General features: G+C 40.7%; 1 protein-coding gene across 10 annotated transcripts in view; it reads right to left on the bottom strand.

The window, feature by feature from the left end:
* Positions 1–12,012, bottom strand: part of specc1 (sperm antigen with calponin homology and coiled-coil domains 1) — an 86,736-nt gene that overhangs the window by 30,482 nt on the left and 44,242 nt on the right. For all 10 annotated transcript variants that reach the window (XM_088616034.1, XM_088616035.1, XM_088616037.1 and 7 more), the window contains 4 exons: positions 9,805–11,345; positions 3,291–3,498; positions 2,649–2,722; positions 1,788–1,963 (listed from right to left, as the gene is read on the bottom strand). In XM_088616034.1, the coding sequence (XP_088472160.1) occupies positions 1,788–1,963; positions 2,649–2,722; positions 3,291–3,498; positions 9,805–11,345 (1,999 nt within the window). The remainder of the gene's footprint in view (positions 1–1,787; positions 1,964–2,648; positions 2,723–3,290; positions 3,499–9,804; positions 11,346–12,012) is intronic.

The following is a 12,012-nucleotide window of genomic DNA, read 5'->3' as shown; positions in this document are numbered from 1 at the left end:
TTAAAGAAGTATCATGACAGCAGAAATCCTTAAAGAGTGGTCTCAGGGACTTCTGTAGCTGAAGAAGCAGCACACCGGCTAGGCCGTTGTGGAGAAAAGTAAGCACTGATTTTTTTAGATCTAGTTATTAATTTTCCACTATTGGCAGCACTGGTATCGCTTATAGGCTCACGCACATCTCCAGAAAATCCAAATGATCAATCGCTGCAATAGGCAGACTGTTTGAGACCACTTTTTCTGACGCAAGAATACATACAAAAGCTTCCTCTCATTGCCTATAGGCAGCAGTAATTTCATGCACAGGACATCTCCTAATGTATCTGAGCTGGATGGTGGCACAGAGAAAAGCTGGCACACATGAACAATCAGACGAACAACACAGTCTCATCAGGGCACATCTTAGACAATCAATGTTCCACACAACAGTATTAATAGATTTTCTCACATCTCTCCTGAGCAGATTGGAGAACACCTGGGAGAGGGTATTTGGTCCCAGGAAAGAACCATTTGTCATATGAAATAAATACTGTTGAGTCATGTGTAACAATGGTAAACAGGAAGTTGAAAAGTCACCAACTATACCTGATTGTTTCTGTTTTCCAGGGGAGAAAGGAAGAACCAAATGCCAAGTGTCATTATGTACATTTAAAAAATGTACTTACACATACAGTATGTATAGTAACTTGGACCCACTAGTCCTGTACAATAACACGTTTTGATTACTAATCAAGAGAGATTCTGAGATTTGTATTTTCAAGGTATTAAAAAAGCATGAATAATCATTTTTTGTAAATTATATTATTGTATCTTTAAAGTTAGTTTTCTACTGATATCACAAACTTAGCAGTTATGGCCTGGCAGTATTTTGATGAACAACCACTGAAGGGAATCCTTGCAGATAAGCTATATGTAAACTGGCTCCACTTTAAATAAATCAGCAGTTAGTGTATTAATCTAGTTTGTCACCAGAGGGCACTGCATTAAACTGGACTTGAAAAGATCAGCCAGGTTTCCTTCTATGACAAAGAACCTTCCGAATGAAGCTCAAAACCTTGACAATGAAGGCAATTAAGATTTTATTACTTAAGATTGATGTTAAATATTTGAAAATATTGTCTATCAAACAGCTCTACAGTAAGAGTCAGGTTGTAAGTAACAATAAGAGATTATGAAAGGGCAGTAATAAGGTTGCAGCTCAACAGAGCAGAATACAGAAGGTTACCGCAGGCTCCAAGGAGTCAAGTTAGTAGGGTTTGCAGGACACTGTATTGTATCCAGAATATTTCATCCCAAAATCCAAGGTTTGGGAGCAGAATAATAATTTGTGGAGTGTCAAAAATCTAAACAAATGTTTATTTACGACAGATTTAGCAGTAGTGTCGACATGTTTAACTACTTTGTCACAGATTGATTGTGACAAATTTAAAACATGATACATTCGTACCAAAGCTTTGGTGAGTTTTATGATTTTAAGAAATTAAACTCTTATACCGTTCTTATAAGTTTTATTTATTTTCGAAGTTTGAGCTTTATTTAATAATATGTGTATATTTTATTTTTGTCCACTATCTGTGGCTCTTCCTCACCTTAACGGTGCAAATCTTGTTCCTGATATTATCAATGACTCAGAAACCAAACTAATGGCAACACTGCAGACGTCTGTGTGACCTGGCAAGCCCTACTAACCGGAGCAGGTGTGGAGGAGCCGGGTGTTGGTTAGGAGACGAGCGTTAGCAGAGTGGTCAGTGTGTGGTGCTGTCTGTGCGGGCACTGTCCTGCTGACTGACCTGCTCCCCTGCAGCTGCTCTACCTCTCCGGCCAGCTTGGCACTGCGCTCCTGCTCTTCCTGCAGCCGCCTGCGCAGCCCGCGCAGCTCCTGCTGAGCCTCCACCTTGATGTCGTTGGCTACCACCACTGCCGTCTGAAGGTCTGCCTGGAAACGCCGCCACTCCTCGGCATCATCCTGCAGAGACAATTACACTCCTGGTCAGAGGCAGAGCCGCGGAGCTCTGTGCGTTGGACACAGGCAAGTCGCACAACACAAAGAAAACACAATTTACAAGAATTCATTACACTCCAAACACAACCGGACCCTGTATAATTCATGCAAATGTCTTCTTATCTTCTGCAAATGTTTTGCTACAAAATAAACACACCAGAGGTTATCTTCAGAAAAGAGTTTGCCTTGACTAGTTTTAAGGGAATGCGAATACTGAGTATTAATCAGACACAGTGAAGGGAGAGCTACTGTATTAAACATGTCATATGCTCATTTGTGCATCACAGCACTGACTGGAACTCGCTCATGATGTACAGGAAAACCTAATTTCATATCTGCAATCAGTAGCTTGGGGGGTTAAGACATGATGGTGTAAGCCTTTTATAATTTTTAGATATACAGTATAATTCTGACAAAAACAAACAATATACTGTATACAGGTACCCTCTAGGTCTTTGCAGATTACTTAAAGTGCTACCTTATGGATGAATAAAGTATTTTAAATTTAATTCAATTAGTATAATTGTATTTGTAGATGACCAACTGTCGTAAATAAACTATCTTTATTTATCAGGAGATACCTCTATGAACTGAGATGAAGAAATTAAGATTTACTTGACTATTCAGTAAAGAAAAAATAAAAAAGTACCTTCATCTGTTTGTTTAGTGCTTTTATCTGCTTCTCCAGATCAGATTTCTGTTCTTCCAGCTTCTTGACTTGATCTATAAAGACCAAACCAGATATGACATAAAAGGTTGGGTACTGTGGCAGTAAATTGTGGCGCTGAAGAGCCCATGATGTGTTAAAAGACACAAAGGTAGCAGCTTGCAGGACTCTGACAGATATTTTTTCTTAGTATTAAATAGTAATCTCTCTTGCTTGAATTTCTTGTTTTAAGGAACAGAAATTAAACTGATCTCCAGTTATTGAACTCATCTGAAAACATCTCTGCAGTAAAGGTTATAAGTACGAAAGAAGAATCCTGCTATAAAGGGAAAGGTTGTGTATTGTCAAGGTCTGCAACAGAAAAAGCTATTGAGTAATTTTATAAAAAAAAGATTATTCAAACCAAGAGCACAGCCACAGGTTGAGGGAGTATGGAACCTTCCACTTAGCCACATTTGATATCCTGGTCTCCTGGATTCTTGGATCAACTTAACTACTATTCAAACCTCTTGTCTGTAACTGTTCTTGAAGTGAATAAGCAGGTTAATCGACTTTGAGTGGCCCCTCACTGTTTTAGATGAACAGCAAAAACCCAGAGTGAGACTGCACTTGAAGGAGACCTACTCTCTAGGTCCAGGATGGTCTGGTTGTTGTGCAGTTTGACAGCCCTGTGCTGTTCCACCTGGTCCTCCAGCTCGAAGATGGTCTCTTTCAAGTCCTTGATCTGGGTGTCCTTCTCAGCAGCCCTCTCCTCCAGGCGCTGGGCACTGCTGCTCACCTCCTTCTCCTGGGACGCACACAGCTCCTGCAGTCGCTGGCATTCTGCCTCTGCCTGCACAACACACAGCACACGCCCACGCTTTTGGGTTTAGTCCCTCACAGCACTGCTGGACACTATGGCCACCTCAACAAAACTCTCTCTCCATTTTCTAACTGCTTCATCCAATTCAGTGTCATGGGGGAGCCAGTGCCTATCTCAGCAAGCAAGAGGTGGAAGAGAGGATACACCCTGGTCCATCGCAGGGCAGATACAGACACACTCGCACCAGGGCCAAGGAGCCAATTAACCTACCAGCATGTCTCTGGACTGTGAGAGGAAACCAGAGCACCAGGTGAAATCCACACAAACACGGGCAGAACATACAAACTCCTGGGTCCAGGACTGAACCCAGGGCCCCAGCACTGCTAACTACTGCACCACCTTGCTACCCCACAGAACACCCAAGCAATATAAAACGAGGAGAGAATTTGAATGTACACTGAGACAAATGAGATAACATCAATATTAGTTTAAACAAAGAACAATTTGATTTGTATACATGGACATTACCTGATGTGGAAAAAAGAGAAAATCATATCTACAGTAATCATTTGTTCTTATCATTTAAGAACAAATTATCATTTAAAAAGACAATCTGGAGACCCATTAATACTGCAGAACTGCAACTTGAGCAAGCTGAGTGAAGTACCTTGCTCAACAGCGACATCCCACCTGGGATTTGAACCCACAGCCAGAGGCCAGAGCTCTAATCACTACAGTATGTACCCAGGTTAATGTGCTTCATATGCTAATAAATATTGACAAAATGTCCTTAGGACATAAAAGAACAGATGAGATTGTCAAGAGTAATAGTTTTCAAGTATGGTGTGCCTTCCTCACCAGAGCCTTACTATCCTGGGATGAGCTTCAAAATCAGTTAATTATCATGGTTCATAAACAGCAAAGTGTCCCTTGTAGTACTACTCAGTCTTTGAGCACAGCTCTTCTGCTGACCAGAGTTGTCAGCAATGAAGTTCACTTTGAGAAGCTAATCCACTCCAAGCGACACACCTCTCTTAAGAACAGGTCTGCTGTGGACTGTAGACATGGTGATCTGTTGTGCATACAAGTGGTCCAAAAACCAAAATGCCATAGATTCTTGATCCTGTCCTTTCTGAAGCACAAGTTGTCTTTCTGCTTCTCCCAGAAAATCCTTTCAAATAATCTTGTATTATAAAACAACTGGTTATTTAGTTTTAATAGCTATTATCATTCACTTCATATACTGTAAACAAAGCAATATAATGACCAAATATTTTTTCCTGCCATATATAATAGCACAGAAATTAAGAGAAATTTAAATTGCAATATAGATTTAAAGTTTCAGGTTATAAGCTTCACTAGTGGATAATTAATTGTGAACACTTTGTATACAAAAATCTAAAAAAAAAAGTAAAAGTAAACATACTTCCAAGGTGAAATTATGAATCTCCATAAATAAAAGGGCATCTGCAAGCAATACTGTAAACATAACACAAACTTTGAACTTGAGCTCTTTCCATTACAATATGTCTATGGTTGTAATGTACTGTACATTAGAACAGGAAGTCTTGATTTCCATCTACACCAGAAGGTGGCTCTCTAGATGCATGTGGTCTTAACACTGGAAACTGAAAATACTACAGCTCAATTTCCTACTGTTTCTAACAAGGGAAGAAAGCATTAGGTGTGATGTGGGCAGAAATCATTAACGAGAAATGTACTAAAAGAAGGCCTGATTTTGTTTTTTTTGTAAAAAACAAAAATATGTATAGTTTCATTAATTAAAACTACATATCTTCTGTATTAAATACATACCTCAAAGCAGAAATTTTAAAAAAGCTGCAAAACATTGGGGAAAATACTAGTTATATGATGTATATTTGAACAAAAGGACTTCAAAAAGATAATAACAGAGCAGGCTCTTGCTGCTAGTTTGGTTGCTAGGAGCTTATCAACTTTAGAATCTCATGAAGCCATTTCCTTATGCAACCTACAATCAGCTTCAACCACATGGCCTATGATTATATATATATATTGCTTTATTATACCAAATGCAGAAATAACAACTAGAGCAGTGTCAAAATTACGATAAGGGTCACTGTTGTCTGCTCATGTCTGAAAGAGGAGGTAATAGCAGAAGCAATGCACATATAAAACAACGCATGTTTAAACATGCCACTGTCAGACCAATTATGATTCTATGTCTCAAGTTAACTTGAGACATTATTTACTGGTTATTATTAAGGCAGTGCTGGATAGCGTGAAAAACATTTAGCCACTTGTTTTTGAAAAAGAGAGAGGTTGTGCTCATATGATGCAATACGTAACATGACATCTCTTATCTCTGTGCAAGCCACAGATTTCCCTCACAACCCGCAGGGAACAGGCAAGTAGGATTAAGCCACGGTGCTGACTTCTTGAAGCTGGAGACAGGCTTAATCCCAGACCGTCAGGTCTGTCTCTGGGCTGATAACTGTGCATCTCCCCCTGGAGCCCCAGACCTGCGCTCACAGGGAGGGAGGCAGAATCATGTGCTGCTGTCCCTTCAGCAGGCATCTCTGCATGGCCACACTCTCGACATTCTTACAAGCATGACGCCACCCTTCTCCTATCTCAGCCCCACCCATCCACATTCTAACGAGCTCTCTGTAACTTGTAATTGTGTAAAACCCGCTAACTCCGAAACAGGAGTTTCAATTTATGATGCAGTGGGGAACCAACCTATTACACGTTCTGTAGAAACCAAAGGAGAGGTCATTTCATTTTAAAACCACAAGAGTGTCTTACAATATTAACGACGACACTGTGGATGTACAGCTCTCATAAGTGCAAAGAAAAAAAAATCAGAATCAGAAATATAAATCTCTGGATATATAAAAGGATAACTTATTAAGACACCATTAGCTATGAAAAAGGCGTTTACGGTAAGTTGACACCATTAACGCTTTCCAGACAACGTTGAGAAGAAATTACTGCGGCAAACAAAATATTAGGATTTTTAGTTAAAAGCACAGAGTTTAAATTAAGGGATGTCATGTTAAACATTTAGGGGTTTAAGAATGTCCTGAGCTGACAGGCTGAAGGAAAAGAACCTCTGAAGTCTGAAATAGACAAGACTGTGAGGGAACCTGTTACAAGTATTCAAAACCCTTGAAAGCTCTGAAAGTCAGCCCAGGGGTCATGAAACCTTGTGGCACAAGTGGAAACAATGTGGGAATGAATTTAAAACCTAGAACAGGGGGGACTTTTTTACTCCAATGAAACTGGTTCCCATCTGGAACAAGATATCCAGGCATGATGTTCAAGCCAATACCCTGGCTTCTTTCAAGAGACCGTCGGATGAAATCTTGGATCAATTATTTGCAAATGACCAAACGGGTAATGGCCTCCTCTCATTCAGAGCAGTTGTTCTGTTCTTATTAAATTGCGGGTCACCAGCAAGATTCAGTTTCCAATTCTCATCTGAATCAAAGACAAGAAGTGCACTTGGTTTACGAAATATTTTAGAAATAGTTTTATTATGCAAAAATCAACTGCTTTTTAAGATGTCCAGTTGTACTTCCACCAAAGATCCTTGACAGTAGGCTATAGGTTATCATTTATCATGTATTATACTGTAAAAAATAAATGTTATGATTTATGGAGTTCAGTGCAAAGTGCATTACTAATGTAACCAGTTTAGTAACTAATTCATTTTCAATAAGACCTAAGGGAAAATGATATTGATCAAAGCTAGACTATGCCAGAAGCATTAAAGATTTATAAACAGACTAGCCAAAAACAGAACAACTCCTAGCCTTATGTCCTGGCGGTTTTGCTCTTAATGCAACTAATTAAATGTACAACACCACAAAACATTTAATCTTTTTAAAGATTAGATAAGTGTACTAATGCAGTTATAGGCAGTGGTACATACCAAAGTTACCAAAACCAGCCCCTTCCAAACCTCCTGTTCCTAATGTTGCTGGACTTAACCCAATCATTTTTACAGTCAAAACAAATGAGAGCTCAAAGAATTAATAGCAGACTGTTTTTGAACATGGAACAGTGAGGGTTGAATATCTGTTACATGGCAAGCTCCATGTTCCCTTTAGTCTGAGCAGGCAGGGAAGAGCTCCAGATTCCATGTCATGCCTCACGCCTTTAGATCTCAACATCAGCTGCTTCAACATGGCATCACGAAGAAAACGGCTGCAGCCTGTCCAAATGTGGAAACTGACTCACGAAGTAAGATTTGTACTTCTATGGTGCTTATAACTGGATATCACTGACCCAAGTTGGACAGGACGACCAGCTAAATAGCCAACTCATGCTGACATTTTTAAAAAAAGAGTGAGGCTTTTTAAGAGCCGCCAAACTTTAAACAAATCCATGTGTTGAGATATTAGCCAAATGTGTGGTAACGTATCTGTGCCCTGTTTGAAAATCTCTTTAAGGCTCTCTGACCGATTCTTCTGAGTCATGGTTTAAACCTCAATGAAATGGGAACGCCTGCACATACTGTATTGTTAAAACACTGCCCCCCATCCAGATGCACTATTTCAAAACATCCACCATCTAAATGCAAAACTGACTCAAACAATATACATCATCACTATATGTAACAAATTGAGTTAGCACTGTGGAAAGTACTAATGGGATATTGCAAAACACCAATTTCTCAAAGAACTCCAGTGCCTGGGTGATTCACAGAGAGCAATGTGCATATTCACAGACTGGTTATTTTATGAAATGCTTCAGGGCATGTTATATAAGAAAGGCATTCCCATGCAATGCTTTCTGAAGATCAATGAGCCATCTAACTGTTCAAACATATTTGGTGGTAACGCAAAATATTTCGTAAATGCTGGAGGAATGCGAGGGTGGAGTTTTCTGGGGGGGGGATGCATTCGTGTGAACTGGTACATATAATAAATTGTTAATGAAAGAGGCGCAGAATAAGAACAGATTAATTATGTTCCCTTTATACTGAATGGATCAAGTTAGGACATAGCAATCATAAATAATATAATACCCTGACCTTATGAAGAGGATACAAAACAAACTACAAACATAGCCTGCATTGCATTCATCATCTATGAATACACAACTGCATTCTGCATTCCTTATATACAATTGCAGATATACAAAAAAATTAAACCCATATACAAACAGCCAGATAAAACAAAATCTATAAACAAAACAGGTTCTACAGACAGAAAATGAATGTTGAGTAGTGCCTGCAGTAAAACTGGGATTATTTTTTTTATCGGTACTGTTTTTTTCACAGGAGTTGAGAAATTTAAATGTAGGACTGAGTCAGACATATATGGTATAGAAAAATCTAACTGTAAGCAGACCATAATTATGACATAGCTTAGCATATGATTCAGTGACTCACAAACAAAATGACAAAGCAGCCATATTCAGCCTGCCAGGTCAAATGGTTTCATTAGCTATAATCCCCCAGCACTGACAGATCCAAATGACTCTCTCGGAAAACAATGGTGAGTGGGGAATAGCTGAGGCTGACATGGTACATAGGAACCTGTCTGGATTTTTCCAGACCCTGCTTTGTAGGCTAATATTACATCTAATATTAGCTTCTGAAGCACACAAGCCCAGTTTGCAAATAGTGCAATGCCCTGGCTATTTGAGTCATTCCACCTCTGCTAAATTAAAACAAAAGCACTTCCTCTCGTGCTCCAATGTGGTTTCTGGGTGTTGACTAGATGCTAAACTGAAGAAATGGTACATCTGTTCCTACCGCAGTCATCATGGGATAAACACTGATCCTGGAAGATCCTGATGGCAGGAAAACACCATCCCCCTAGCAGTCCAAGAATCCTATTGTACTTCTAGAGGGCCTCTGTTACTCTATGTAATTCCATGCTTCAGCCTCAAAGAGCCTGACTCTCCTCCATGTGATTTCAAATATGTTGCAATATAACTGACTTTGTTCTTTTACCATTCTGCATGAGTCAGTTAGCCTAGTCCTGGCGGCCCTGTATATCTCAAACAAATTGATTATTTTCTTAAATAGCAAGGCCTACTAATTAACAAGATTTCCACTCACTGGCTATATACAGTAGATCCAGCTATAAAATCTGTAGGACTATGATTGCCAAGGACAAAAGTTACATATAATTGCCATCCAGGACAATTATCTTAAAGAAAACGACAAGAACTTAAAGATGATGAGATATGTAATGAATTATTAATGAGTTAAGAAGCAGAACTCAATTTAAAAATTAAGCTCATGCTAAATTTTGCTCATGCAAAAATCAGTAAAAATAATCCAATGGTCCTTGCTTTTGACATAAATGAGAAGAAAAGGATTTCTTCTAAGCTGCCTACCTTAGACAACATTCCTTTCACACGATCTATCTCACTGTTGGCCTTCAAAAGCTCCTGTTTCAGTTCAGTGCAAGACAATTCTAACCGTTCCTTCTCCGAATGTGCTGCCTTCAGAAGGTGCTGTAACTCGGTGTTATCGCTGGCACTCTGCATTGCCTTCAGCTCAGCCACTTTCTGCCTCTCAATATCCATCTGTACCTTCAGCCGTCCATTTTCCACCTTCAGTGCCTCCATACTGGAATTACATTCCTCTAGCGTCCTAGTGATTTTACTGCCGACCTCCTGTTCCTTCTCTATGCGGTTCTGAAGGAGATCTTTCTCCTCCTTCAGGGTCCTGATGAGTCCCTGTGCCTCCTGGTGCTCCTTCTCCAGAGATCTCAGGCTGCTTGTCAGCTGCTGCTGAATGTCCACCAGCTTTTCTCGTTCAAATCTGGAGCTCTCTACCAGCTCTGCATACCTCTGCTCCAGTTCACTGATCCTGGCGGCTCTGGCCTCGCTTTCTTCACTTTTGGATTGCTCCTGCAGTCGCGCCAACAGGCTCTCGTTCTTCTGGACCAGGTTCTCCACACGCTCCCTCTGCTGCTGTAGTGAGGTCTGCAGCAGGCCCTTCTCCTCTGCCAGCCTCTCATTTTCAGCTGTCAGCTCCTGCACAACCTGGTGCTGGTCGGCGAGCTCCTGCAGAGTGGCCTGCAGCTCCTCCGCAGTGCTGTGGTGACTCTCTTCCATCTTCTGGATCTGCTCTGTCAAGCATTCCACAGACAGGTCCCTGGCCTGTGGTGAATTGGGACCCGTTGAGCCTTTGGACTTCCCGGTGCTGTTGCCTATAGAGTCTGACCTAGAGGGGATTTTCTCAAACTCCGATGAATCTGGTGATGGAGAACCCTTGGTTATATCACTGCTGGAAGAGGATGAATTCTTTAAAGTGCTGCCATTGATGGGAGTCCTGGAGGTGTCCAACACAATCCCATTCACTGGGTTTTTAGCAGGGCTGGCTAAAGATGTAGGAGGACTGGCATTTGAGTTGTTGCTACTGGAGAGAGAAGAGTGCTCCATTATGAAGCACTTTTCCTTTAGAGTCTGATTCTCTTCCCTAAGTGCTGCAAGCTCGCGCTGAAATGTCCTGTTTTTCTCACGCATGGTTTTGACCAGGGACTGTATCTCGGCAGGCTGGGCCACGAGACTCTCTAGGTCGAGGTCTGTGCCCTCAGGTGTCACCACATCCAGCATCCCTCTGTCTCTGCAGCGCTTCAGCTCAGTGCGCAGTTTACTGATTTCAAATTCCTTCGCCTTGGCTTCGGCAAGCAGCTCTTTGACCTGACACTCCAGGATTGCTTTGTCATTTGTTTCGCCGTCTGATTTTGCCTTAACAGGAGGGCGGGAGTGCTTGGCAAGTGCTGAAAGGCTGGAAGTGCTAGCACTAGGCACCACTTTCTTAGTGCTCGCGGTCCGGAGCTGGTCTCTCAGTGAAAGTCTGTCTCTTGATATCGTGGTGGGAATCTCCCTGGGGGCAGGAATCCCAGACTTTTTGGCTGAAGGAACTCCTGAAAAATGCAGCACAAACATTCATGTCAGTTTCTGTACTTCCCCATCTTATTCCTACTAATGGAAGAACAATGGAAGAAAAGCATTTAACAATTTTTTCCAGCGTTTTCCAGGATGTTGCTGCATCATGCACAACCTTCTCATAGTCATTCCTGGCATACAGTCTCTACTTTGCAAGAGCTGAGCTATAGCTCTCGGAAAAATAGGGTGTGTTACTGTTTCGTGCAATCTGTACATACTGAAAAGCAGATGAGAAAGAATCTTTAGCAAGTGTTTGCAAAATGGAAACCCAAACCTTAATAGGACAGCATTATTGCTAGTATACTCAAGAGATGGTAAAAGGTAAAGCCGACTAAAGCAGAATAGTTTGATGCCCTGGGAGATAGGGCAGACAGAATGTTTACATCATTAATTGGTCCTTTACTTTTGACACTGCCTTAAGCAATTCATAGCACACCTGGAGAAATGTCAGCACAATCATTTAATGGTACAAAACAGTTACAAATGTTTGAAACTATGCTGTTTCTTCAATTTTGCTTCAATTTCATGTTTCATATACTGTAATAAAGTAGATCAAAAACAATTAGAAGACTTAATCTGGCTAATAAAGTTCAGGAAATATATAAGAGAATATGAGGTAAAAAAACTGAAGGTTCATATTCCACT

Source organism: Lepisosteus platostomus, chromosome 22, assembly GCF_059453375.1.
Source record: "Lepisosteus platostomus isolate fLepPlt1 chromosome 22, fLepPlt1.hap1, whole genome shotgun sequence".
Taxonomy (NCBI): domain Eukaryota; kingdom Metazoa; phylum Chordata; class Actinopteri; order Semionotiformes; family Lepisosteidae; genus Lepisosteus; species Lepisosteus platostomus.
This window is presented reverse-complemented; position numbering and strand designations above follow the sequence as displayed.